Source organism: Pristis pectinata, chromosome 14, assembly GCF_009764475.1.
Source record: "Pristis pectinata isolate sPriPec2 chromosome 14, sPriPec2.1.pri, whole genome shotgun sequence".
NCBI lineage: Eukaryota > Metazoa > Chordata > Chondrichthyes > Rhinopristiformes > Pristidae > Pristis > Pristis pectinata.
This window is the reverse complement of record NC_067418.1, coordinates 27856829-27869861: the sequence shown is the minus strand read 5'-3', so window position 1 is coordinate 27869861 and position 13033 is coordinate 27856829. Positions and strand designations below refer to the sequence as shown.

The window sequence follows — 13033 nt, the reverse complement described above, 5'->3', positions numbered from 1 at the left end:
ACTGTGGTCATATTGCTAATATCTGTGTGTGGAAATTTTTACTAGGTGCAAAACTTACAAAAATCTACATTTAGCTCGGTACAACATAATTTTCTGCTTGAATGCCAGGAATTCATACAAATATTGCAAAGGCAGTGAAAATACCAACTTTTGAGCTTTTGTACATCCACAAATCATTTGAAGCAAAAATCATCATATGGCAACTCTACAATGGCATTAAGATCCACCACCATAACTGCAGCTGGGGAGGAAAAACATTGCAAGTACCTGTCCTCTGAACTGCAGGGTTCATATCCTAAGAAGACACACTAGACTTTAAAGTCATCTCAAAGTTCACAAGATAATTAATAACTGTTTAAGTTTAGCCTTTATATTTGTGACATTACCCACATCCCTCGATAAGAATTGCAGCAACAATCCACTATCCTCCACGTTACTGCTATTTTGGTTTGTTCTAAATACACCAAGAGTTGGACTCTGTCCACTGTTTTTTATGCTGAGTATCTCACAAGTTGATGCCCCCAATTCTTTACATTTAGTGCCAGTCTGTTCCCGCTTTATGATGTTCTGCATTGTTCCATTACTTCCCTTGTTCCAGAATGTAGCTGTGACCGAAATAATTTGGTATTTGGGCTTCTCATAGTTTGTTACCTTTAGCTATCGGTTTATATTCTCAGTTGTTTGTGGTTCCCTTTAAACATTCAGCTGGTAGTTCTTATTTTGTTAACTTCAGTGAATTAAGCAGTGTTTCAAGCTAGCTGCATCATTTACTAAAGGGCTTAACGTGTTGTGTGAAAACATACTCATAGTCTGTGCATGAATGTGTATGGACTGTCAAGGCTTTTGACCTATTGTTCACTTTACTGCTGACGAAAATGCATTAAAACCTAAAAGAGAGAAGCAACTGTCAAAAATAGATTTCTACTTTAAAAAAAATGCCTTTCAGTGTATGATTCATACTTCAGAAATTTTCAGACAGCCACTTAAAATTCAGCTAGATGGTAACCCTGGCTCTATGAAATGAACCCTGCTTCACATTGTCAGTCATTTATCTTTCAGATTTGTATCAAAGACAATAATTTCTTGATGAGACTAGATTTTGCCAGTGTTTAGTTTGTATGAGCTCAGTAAAGTGAGTCACAGCTGATGTTTTCCATTTTTCTTGTTACTGCATTGAGGAAACTGATATTTCTTATTCAGATTAAATTTTGTTCTCATTGTATTTTCTTATGACAACTCTGGAAATTGCTTTGTTCACAGATGCTTCATGTAGTGCTGGGCCTTGGCTGCCTGAGTCAGTATTTTGTTCAGATGTTGACGACAGTGGTTTCTGTTCTGCAACTTTTATCAGTTAACATGTGCACAAGTTGGTTTTTACTGGGGAATATTAAATTCTGACAAGGCAGCCCTGGTTTGAACCTATGGAAAGTGACAAGTCAAAGACAAATTAAGTAGGCCGTGAGGTCAGGCTAACACACTTCGCCACTTCGCTGAGTTACCTTGAAAAGGTCATGAGAAACTTTGCAGAAATTTTCCTTAGATATAGAAATTTAAGCAGCTGAGGTAACAGTACGTTACGTGTCTCTCACCTGGTGCTTGTGTCACAAACTGCTTTAGATGCTCCAGCTGCATGATTGGTGCTGGCGTTCTTGTTGGCAGTCATCCTTACCTATCTCCTCAGTGTCCCTGGTCACCTGCAGAGGAAGGTGACATGTTAATTACTTGCATCTGCATTTCAACCTGATCCCAGTGGATAATAATGTAGCATTGTCAACATTTCACAAAGATGAAACCTGGCAATTACTATGGAAATAAAATTCTGCTTTTTGATGAATCAGATGGAATCCATGAACATGGTTGTAAATGTATTATCTGGCAGCTTGTACACAAGATTGCTGTTTGAGTTCCATACAAACAGGCAACAAGACCACTTACATTTATCTAGTGCCCTTAGCATGGCAAAAATTTTGGAAAGCGGTGTAATTCAAACTAAATTTGACACCAAGCCACAATACAAATCTGGAAAGTATTCCACTGATGCAGGAAGGTTTTACACCTAACCAATTGATGATTTTCTTTCCGTAGCAACCTTGCTATTGCTACGTGACAAATGCATTCAGCTTTGCACTTGAAGCAATAACTACAATGCTTTTACAAAACAAATCTTAACATTGCAATGGCAGCCATGAGGCAAATGCAACAACTCAGAACTTTAATAAAACATTCAATCATCTACATCATGCATAGAAGCTGTATAAACTGTGCTGCTGAATTGTATTTTTTGAGTTCCTCTTTACCTTGCTGCAGTACCATTCCCTGACCAGGAAACCTATTTGCATGCCTCAGTCTGTAACCGATTCATTGACTGCACATTGAATCTCCTTCCTGCTCTGCGCTGGCTGCTCGGACTTAATTTATCAGCATGAGTGAAAAGAGAACTTCTGTGTATGGAGGTTGGTGGTCTGAACCCATAATCTATTTCCTTGTGGCACATTTTATTGAAACACCACACACTGCCCCACGTCATTCTTTCTTATTTATAAACAGGGTAGTTTACATTGCACTATCAGTATCTGGCAACTTCCTGTTAACACTCAGCAACCAAGCAACAGAATTATGAGAAAACATCCTAAAAGCTCAAAGAAGTCAATGGAATGAATGTGGGAGGCAGGGACTGATCACTGCACAGTACATTTGGCATATTAAACTAAATCTCCAGACACACATATTTTGGTGCTGAGCTTTACAAATATGCAAACAACTTTAAGAGGCTGACATCATGGAGATCCTTTTGCAACTCTCCAGCCTTTTTCATGATTTAAGTCACTTTTGATATTTCTGGGTGGATTTGATGCCTCTGTCCAAATATAACCACCGTATGCAAACTGTAATGAAAATAGATTCTAATTTTGTCCTCGTACCTTCATACCCAGGGGCAGAAAGATAGATGGTCACCTAGACGAGCACATCAACTGGAAAGAGGAGATAATACTCTTGATACAATTTTTCAAGTAATCAAGAAGTGAAATTTGCCATGAAAGGTGTATTCAGACCACCAATTGCCGCTAATCAATAGATCTTAATAATTTATCAAGTTTAACAATACGTTTAATAACACTACATACCAAGTGCTATATTTTCTACAGAAGCCATTGCATTCTACACTTCCATAAATGGTACACTGATAAATGGTAGATATGAGCTTAAATCATTCAGACTGATGAAAGATTAACACATCAACTTAATCAACAAAAGTAATTCTTATGCCCCAAAGTATCTTGTCTTGTGTAAAACATGTGGGGTAAGAAATTACACACAAAATGCTGGAGGAACTCAGTAGGTCAGGCAGCATCTATGGAGGGAAATAAACAATTGACGTTTTGGGTTGAGGCCCTTCATTAGGACATGATGAAGGGTCTCGAACCAAAACGCTGACTGTTTATTTCCCTTCATAGGTGCTGCCTGACCTGCTGATTTCCTCCAATGTTTTGTGTGTTGCTGCAGATTCCAGCACCTGTAGAATCTCTTGTGTCTAGGGTAAGAAATTAAATTGAACAGCTCCATGCTATGTGATAATTTCTAGTAAAAGTAAGATAGCAACAAAGATTGAGGTCACATTGTATGCCTTGCACAATCCATGGTTTTCAGACTGGGTCCGTGCACACATTATGTAACATACGTCAGTGCTTCCCCTGACCCATTCCCATCCTGCCATCCACTGACATCCTGCCTATTTTCCAATCATGTGTCTCCACTACATTGAAAACGTCGATCCCCAACTAACTGGCCAAATGCCATTCTGAATTCTGCGCACACACACACACCCCCACCCAGTCGACAATCTGAATCCCCTATCATACACCACAGTACTATCCATCTTCTTTCACATAAATCCAATTCACTCTCCCCTCACACAACTCCTGTGCAATTCCACACCTCATCCCGCCATCGGTACAAGAACCCAGTGGAATTCTACCTCCCTGCACAAGACCCTGGTCTGACTCCAGCCAACCTCGCACAACCCTAGTTAATCCAACACTCCCCCTCTCTCCCCCACTTCACACAATCCCAATCCAATCTCCCTCCCTCACCCAATTCTGGCCCAATCCAAACACCCTTCCCCTACTGCCACTGCACACAATTTGAGCCCAATTCCCCTCCCTTTGTCAAATCCCAACTCCGCCCACCTCACCCCCAAACAAATGCATCCCACCTGTCACTGTCCTCACTCTCTGAACACAGGACCAAAAAGGAGGCACAAGCCTGCATATTTTTGGTTCCAAAATGGCAATTATGGAGCCAAAAATGTGACCTCAATGCAGCCTCTAGAACCTCAAGGCAATGAAGCTCAGAAGAATCGCACTGAGTGGGACTTACATTATTGGATAAAATAGTCCTTGTGTGATAACATCACTTGGAAGCATTTTGTAAGGAATGTCATTTCCCTTCATGTGTAACACAATGCACTTTGTGGTGTATCCCATAACTTCCTCCTAAATGAAGTGGGTGGTAGATATGGCTTCTCCAGGGATTGTTTTATATTTCAGGTTCTGTTTTTCTTGAACCTACATCCACCAGAATCCAAGGCTGCGCTGATAAACTTTAATCAAACAATCCACTTCCCATTATCTTTTATTCTTCGACATGGGGCGGCACGGTAGTGTAGTGGTTAGCACGACGCTATTACAGCGCCAGCGATCGGGGTTCGATTCTCGTCGCTGTCTGTAAGGAGTTTGTACGTTCTCCTGGGTCTGCGTGGGTTTCCTCCGGGTGCTCTGGTTTCCTCCCACATTGCAAAGACATACGGGTAGGTTAATTGGGTTGAAAATGGGTGGCGTGGACTCGTTGGGCCGGAAGGGCCTGTTACCACGCTGTAAATAAAATGTTAAAAAATTTAAAAATGTAGGGCAAAATCAAAGTGGAGTTTCTGAGATCTCCAAAACTGAGTAATTCCCCAAAGTGTGTGGTTTTAATATTATCTTAATTTGTGCAACACTTCCTTCTGTAATGTTATTCCAGTAAATAAATAGTTTCCAGTGCCTATCAATAGAGGAAATAACTATCCCTTGGGTCACAAAGAATGTGGTACCTTGTTGCCATGCAAATTACTGCAGAGCTGAAATGCAGAAATTTTTAATAGGATCACTGCAGGAGTTTGAAAGTTAAATGGCTACAGTCATCCACCTTCTCCTAGCAATAAACATAAAAATCCTGGGCTTCAATAACCTCACATAGCATTGCTTAATATATTCTCATACGTCTTCACAAAATTGAAGGAAACCATTGAACCCACCGAGTCCAAGCCCAGCTCTCAGAACAATCTCACCAATTCCTCACTTCCTTGCAACATATTCTCTCTCACATACTCATATGAGGAACAGTGGGATCTCAGTGTACAAGTCCAAGGATCCCTGAAGGCGGCAGCACAGGGAGATAAGGTGAAGGAGGCAAGTAGTATATAGGCAGTCCTCAGGTTACACAAGGGTTCCATTCCTGAGAACTATCCATAAACCAATTTCTCCACAAGTCAGATATGTCCATTTTCCATTGCTCTACACACACTTGCTATATTTCTTTCATTCCATCAAATATTACTCCAATACTACCCATAATTAAACTAATGGAATATATACTGTTTCCAGTCATTAATGAACACCACAAAACAAGATAATAATAGTAATTTTGTTATTACTATCTTGAAAAATGCTTGAAAATTGAAAATTGAGAATTTGCATAAAGTCAGTTTTCTGTAAGTCAAGCCATCTGTAACCTGGGGAGAGCCTGTTCTTGCCTTCATCAGCCAGACCATAGAATATATGAGCAGGGAGGTTATGGTACAACTTCATAAAACACTGGTTAGACCACAGTGAAGTACTGTGTCACCACACTTCTGATCACCATACTATAAGTAGTATGTGATTACCCTGGAGAGGGTGCCCAATGAGATTCACATATGAGAAAAGCCATCAACTTATTTAATAATAGTAACATCTATATTGGAACATTATGCAACAGAATGTTGCATGAATCAAGGTATACCAAGTAATATTAGAACTACAAATTAATTGATAGCTGCCAATCTATCCACAGTGAGGCATCTGAGGTTTTTCTTCATTTGCTCAATACTCATCAATTTCCCAGTAACCAGCATACATGAATAATGATTAGAAATGGTTTAGATAATGTACTCAGGAGTAAATATTTGATCAGATTATATTATTTAGTTGCCTTAGATTCTGACAACATCAAATGCTAATTTAATAGTAGTACTGAGCAAATTGCTCAAATGTGAGCCATCAACTAATGTGCAGTTTAAATATTAGCCATGAGTGATACACAAAGCTGAAACATTAGTACTGAGCCACCTAAAGCTATGAGATAATTTTAATAAACACCATAGATGGAAGGTTTGAGCTTGAGTGCCAGTCACCTCAGATCCATGGTGATGCAGAGACCTTCCTTGGCCGCACACCTCCAGGTTCAAAGGTCCAGAAAAGAGGAATATGTCAACCAGTTTAGGATGTGAAGCATTTCTAGAGGAAGCTTTGTCTACATAGGGGAATTTAATGTACCCAGTTGTAGGAGCAGCAAAACCTGCAAAATTGTACCAACTTATATTTAAGCCAAACCAAACTAAGCATGTAACTGTTCAAGTTACATCAGGCATTGCATTTGTTGTCATGCCAATACTTAAACTTCAAGAGAAATATTTCAGACATGTCTTATGGTGATTCCAGGAAATGTGCTTGTCTGGAAATTCCCTTGAGATGCTGGACTGACTTTTCAGTTAGAAAGGTCAGCAGAATACAACAACATGCTCTAAACACTGTTATAATAACTTTTAAGAGATGTGCATCATATATTGTTGCCAATGAGTTAAGTTATCTATTATTATGGATGGATTTATCTTTATGTGTGTCTAATAATAGTAGGATGGGGAAGGGGCAGGTTGATGCTGGAAATTAGAACTTTTTTTGTCGTTTTCCACATAGTGTCACATAAGTCAGGAGGATGACAAAATGACTGTATGGCTTTAACAGCTGTGTCGGAGTACCATGTGCCTTAGAACAGTACTGTCCACATAGCAGTGCAAGTACCCCTCTCACAGATGAGTTCTTTTCTCTCTTAAAGCTGGCTGGAGTGGGATGAGGGTACAGAGAGATATCATTTAGTTGTTTGTAATGGCTTTACAGGGTCCTTGGAATTTTATTCTTGTTAGGGCTTGAGAGGAAGTAATGTCCAGTTTCTGCCTGGGGGCAATGACATGTGGCTTGAGGCCAAGTTCCTTTGGGAATCTGCCCAGTTAGTGGAGGACCTTTCAATACCAATCAGAGGCTGTCCACGGATTTCCTTTCGTCAAGCAAGGTTTCAGGCTGCTGTTCTTAGCTTCCCTGAAGATTCACCTTCTTACATCTTTGAAATTCTCAGCAGAAGTCTCAACTGAAAAAACTGGCAAGTTCCTGGGAAGGCTCCAACCCATTAGTAGACAAGGTGGTGAAGGTGTATGGCATGCTTGCCCTCATTGGTCAGGACATTATGTACAAGAGTTGGGATGTCATGATACAGCTGTACAAGATGTTAGTGAGAACACACTTGGAGTATTATGTGCAGATCTGGCCATCATACTGGAGGAAGGATGTGATTAAGTTAGAGAGGGCACAGAAAAGATTCACAAGAACGTTGCCTGGACTGGAGGTCTTGCATTACAAGGAGAGACTGGACAGGTTGGGACTGTTTTCCCTCGAGTGAAGGAGTCTGAGAGGTTTATAAAATCATGAGGGGCATAGATAAGGTGGATGGTCAGAAACTTTTTCCCAGGGTGAGGGGCAAGCTTTTCCAACACAGAGGGTGGTGGGTATATGAAACAAGCTGCCAAAGGAAGTGGTTGACGAAGATACAATTACAATATTTACAAGATATTTAAACAGATTCATGAATAGGAAAGGTTTAAAGGGTGATGAGACTAGCTCAGGTAGGCACCTTGGTCAGCATGGATGAATTGGGTCGAAGGGCCTGTTTCCATGCTGTATAACACTATGAATCTATTAGAAGAATAAAGCCATTATTTCCAGGAGACATGCCAACTGAATCATTGAATCGTTTTTGTGCCAATGACATGACAAAAATATTTTTTTCATGAACCCTGGTAGATATTTTGGACCCCAGATTGAAGGCCTGCGAACTGAATTAGAATGGGTCCCTTAGATATTTGGAGTTTCTTTTCTATTTCAGGGCATTTAAATTCAGGGTGAAGTCAAGTCATAATGGAAGGTTGGTTTTGGGGATACTCTGATTGAAACCACACAAACATGGTTCTGTTTGCCTCTTCTGCAAAGCACTGTGCAAACAAATATTTAATTTACAACAAAACCTGAAAATGCTGGACACACTCAAGTCAGGCAGTATCTGTGGAAAGAGGAACAAAACCAAAATTTCAGGTCCAAGACCTTTTCTGTTTTTTATTTCAGACTTCCAGTATCTGCAGTTTTTTTTGATTTTCATTTAATTTAATAACATAGTTATTAAACACCACTGTTTAATGTGTCACTGGTTTGCTCACTAGTGAACTAGTGAGTTTAAATCACGCCACTGTTTAAAAAAGGATGTAGACAAAAGACAGATAACCATAGGCCAGTTAGCTTAACATCTGTAGTCAGGAAAATGCTTGAAGCTATCATTAAGGAAGAAATAGCAAGACATCCGGATAGAAGTAGTTCAATCAGGCAGATGCAGCATGAATTCAGGAAGGGCAGGTCCTGTTTGACAAATTTACTGGAGTTCTTTGAGGATATAATGAGCACAGTGGATAGAGGGGAACAGGTGGATGTTGCATACTTGGATTTCCAGAAGGCTTTCGATAAGGTGCCGCATAAAAGACTTATCCATTAGATAAGGATGCATGGAGATGGGGGTAATGTATTGGCATGAATAGAGGATCAATAGAAGGCAGAGAGTTGGGATAAATGTTTGTTTCTCTAGTTGGTAATCAGTGGTGAGCGGAGTGCCTCAGGGGTCTGTGCTGGGCCTGCAACTGTTCACGACATACATTAACAATATGGAAGAGGGCACTGAGTGTAATGTATCTAAGTTTGCTGATGACACTAAATTGAGTGGAAAAGCAAATTGTGCAGAGGATGCAGAGAGTCTGCAGAGTGATATAGATAGGTTAAGTGTGTGGGCAAAGGTCTGGCAGATGGAGGATGATGTTGGTAAATGTGAGGTCACCCACTTTGGAAGGAAAAATAGAAGATCAGATTATTATTTAAATGGTGAAAGATTGCAGCATGCTGTTGTGCAGAGGGACTTGGGAGTGCTTGTGCCTGAATCACAAAAAGCTGGTTTGCAGGTGCAACAGGTTATCAAAGGTGACAAATGGAATGTTGGCCTTCATTGCGAGAGGGATGGAATGTATGAGCAGGGAGGTTATGCTGCAACTGTACAGGGTACTGGTGAGGCCACACCTGGAGTACTGCGTGCAGTCTGGTCTCCTTACTTGAGGAAGGATATATTCGCTTTGGAGGTGGTGCAGAGGAGATTCATCAGGTTGATTCCGGAGATGAGGGGGTTAGCCTATGAGGAGAGATTGAGTGGCCTTGGACTATAACCACTGGAATTCAAAAGAATGAGAGGGGATCTCACAGAAACATATAAAATTATGAAAGGGATAGATAAGATAGAGGCAGGAAGGTTGTTTCCACTGGTAGGTGAGACTAGGATTAGGGGACATAGCCTCAAGATTCGAGGGAATAGATTTAGGACGGAGATGAGGAGAAACTGCTTTTCCCAGAGAGTAGTGAATCTGTGGAATTCTCTGCCCAGGGAAACAGTGGAGGCTACATCATTAAATATATTTAAGACACGGTTAGATGGATTTTTGCATAGTAGGGGAATTAAGGGTTATGGGGAAAAGGCAGGTCGGTGGATCTGAGTCCATGGACAGATCAGCCATGATCTTATTGAATGGCAGAGCAGGCTCGACGGGCCAAATGGCCTCCTCCTGCTCCTGTTTCTTATGTTCTTATAAGCTTTCATCTGTTATAAAGCAAAACCCAGGATATTTTGCTAAGGACCTTAAACACTGTCAGTCCTGCCTTGGGCCAGATTTAAACATCATATCCTACTGGTCTAGTAGCTTATTGTATCAGTTTCATTTGTAAAATGTGCTTTCTTTCTAAACCTCTGCCATACATCAAACTGCAGCCTTTAAACTGGTGTCATTTCCCCAGGTTATATCATGCTCATTGGGTTAACGGCTTGGGCAGCTCCACACAGTCCCCAACCAGCACAGGCTGCGTTCACCTGACATCAGTTGCAATCTTAATGACTTCATCACAACCACAGTAACTACTTACACAAATACTGGAATAAGCTGGTGCATTAAGAAGCAATTTACAACCTTTGTTTCTCAGTTAAAAAGAGGGGAACCTGCAGAGGGTAATGTACCCCTGTGACTGTTGCCCTTGTCCTTCTTGGTAGTAGTCATGGATTTGGGAAGTGCTGTAGGGGTAGCCTGGGCATGTAACTGCAGTGCATTTTCCAGATATTGGCTTGGGAAAGGATACAGACATTGGTTTGCTCATCTTCCCAGTGAATTCGGGACCACTCTAATGTAGTTACACCTCTATGTCCATAACCAGACAGTTCAGTCACTTCACTGAATGTTATGCTCAATGACAATAAGAAATGTACCTTGGCTTTTGCAGCCAGTGAATTAAGGTAACATTGTGCCTTCTAAGTACTTTGGTCAAAATCTCAACCATCCTTTAATAAGCATTTCTTGTCTCAAATGTTAATTCTTATTTGATGTCATACAGCATTCTGTTGACATTGTTCAATAAGTTTTTCTTAATGCTGTAGACACGATGATCAGGAAGATAACTGCTTTCTAGTAATACTCTTCCAAAGGCCACTTTTATCTGTTGTCTCTGAAATTCAGCTCCTCAGGTCAACTGCTTGAAAAGATATATAGCAGTTAGCTTAACATTATTACAGCACCAGCAACCCGGGTTCAATTCCCGCCGCTGTCTGTAAGGAGTTTGTACGTTCTCCCCGTGTGTCTGCGTGGGTTTCCTCCGGGTACTCCAGTTTCCTCCCACATTCCAAAGACGTACGGGTTAGGAAGTTGTGGGTAGGCTATGTTGGCGCCAGAAGCGTGGCGACACTTGCGGTTTGCCCCAGAACACTCTACACAAAAAAGATGTATTTCACTGTGTGTTTCAATGTACATTTGACTAATAAAGAAGTCTTATCTTATCTCATTCCATTACTCAAATAATCAAACAATACAAAGGACAGTATTCCCAGCCTACCTGATTACTTGAAGTATCAATCACATTTCACTTTCCTTATGGCTCTGCTTGGATATTTTCCCCTGCCTTTTAAGTATATAACATTTTCAAATATTCTGAATGCTTCTCAGTGGAATTATTGCATTATTTATTTTTAATTTTCGTGAATGAAAATCACATAGCAGCAGTAGTTTTGTACAACTACTTACAGTGCAATATGACTAAAGGAATAACAGACTGCTGGGAAATATTAAAAGTGAAAAAAAAACATGAGACTAGTTCATCCAGAAGACCACACTGATCTCATCAGTAAAATAATCACTGAATGAGCTTTTGGCAATTTTTATAAAAGATCATTGAACTGAAATGTTTACTTTGCTTCCCTCTTTATAGATGCTGGCTGACATGTTGAGTATTTCAAACATTTCCTAATTTTATTAATTTTCCTGTATCTGCAGTATTTTGTTTTTGTAGGCACCCTTGAATTTTATTAATTGCTGTAATGTGTGAAACTATATTAATAGAAATTCCTGCAGATTAGGCAAAATGATGAAAAAGAGATTCAGCATAGAACTGGAATAAAACACAACTATGCATACATGTACTTGTGCATACGACAATAAACTTGAATTTGACAAAAAACTATGGTATAAAATTAGTCATTTGCCTGATTCAATAAAACCTTGAACCATCAGGCAATCTGGCTGCAGCAGTTACCATGGTACATACGACATCTTGAATCTTGGAAAAAAGTGTATTCAATATTATTCCCACAAATAGCAGTCCCTTCAGAGTTAAAAGAATGTTCTTTTCCCATGGAAATGGAATGATCGAACCCCAAAAGCAGTGGAATATGCTGACATTAAAAAGATTCCATTTGCAATCTTCATTGTAAATGTATGGTTTCGTGTTCAAAATGCTGAGTGTAAATATTATGAAAGCCCTTCCCACTGTATAATTAGGTCATGAGAAACATAACACAAACAAATTCCTCTGGTAACTTGGACTGATCGCAATCAAAACACAAATTATAGAGAATGTTTATATATCTTCTAAATTTTCAAAGTACATTTTATTCTTCAGCTTTTACTTTAGTTTTCCTCAGTCTTTACAGTCAACTGAACATCTTCTTTTATCAAAATGTGTGCAATGGTGCCAATATGGGAGAGACTGCAAGATCTAAGTGGCTAAATCTTTGTCAACAGCCTAAACACCAAAAACGGCACCACCCTGCTTGGTCTCCAATGTAAAGTGAAATCTATTTTTGGAGGATTCCTTATAGACTCTAAATCATGGTGTACAGTGGTAGTAATGACTGTGTAAACATACTTATCTCAGTCCACTGTTTTAAGAGTATTACTCCATTTAAAACCTTCATTAAAGTGGCTCACAAAAGAATTTCATACAAATATACCAACACTTGTGTCACCAGCATCACACTGCATAATTTAAACAACATAAAGGAACACTGTATTTTGCAAAATACTTCTGCATTGGTAATAGCTAAATGTCGTAAAGTGTTGTTTGTGGATTTTGCCCTCGTTTAATGGCATGGATGGCATCAGCTTCAGATTGACACCTGCTTCAATTAATAACTGACCACATCTCAGTCAGTCTCCAGTCAGGAAACATGGAGCTCTGTGTTTTCAAGCAAAGTTCCCTTTATTTTTAACCGAATTAATGGAAAAGAGAAAATAAAATTTGGTTGAGATAACATGAAGCTTCTTTATGTGTTATCCAAAGGA

General features: G+C 39.8%; 1 protein-coding gene across 1 annotated transcript in view; it reads right to left on the bottom strand.

Annotated features, from left to right (window-relative positions):
* Nucleotides 1–13033, bottom strand: part of dennd2b (DENN domain containing 2B) — a 336468-nt gene that overhangs the window by 186747 nt on the left and 136688 nt on the right. The window contains 1 exon segment of the mRNA XM_052028910.1: nucleotides 1590–1694. Within this exon segment, the coding sequence (XP_051884870.1) occupies nucleotides 1590–1663 (74 nt within the window). The 5' untranslated portion in view covers nucleotides 1664–1694.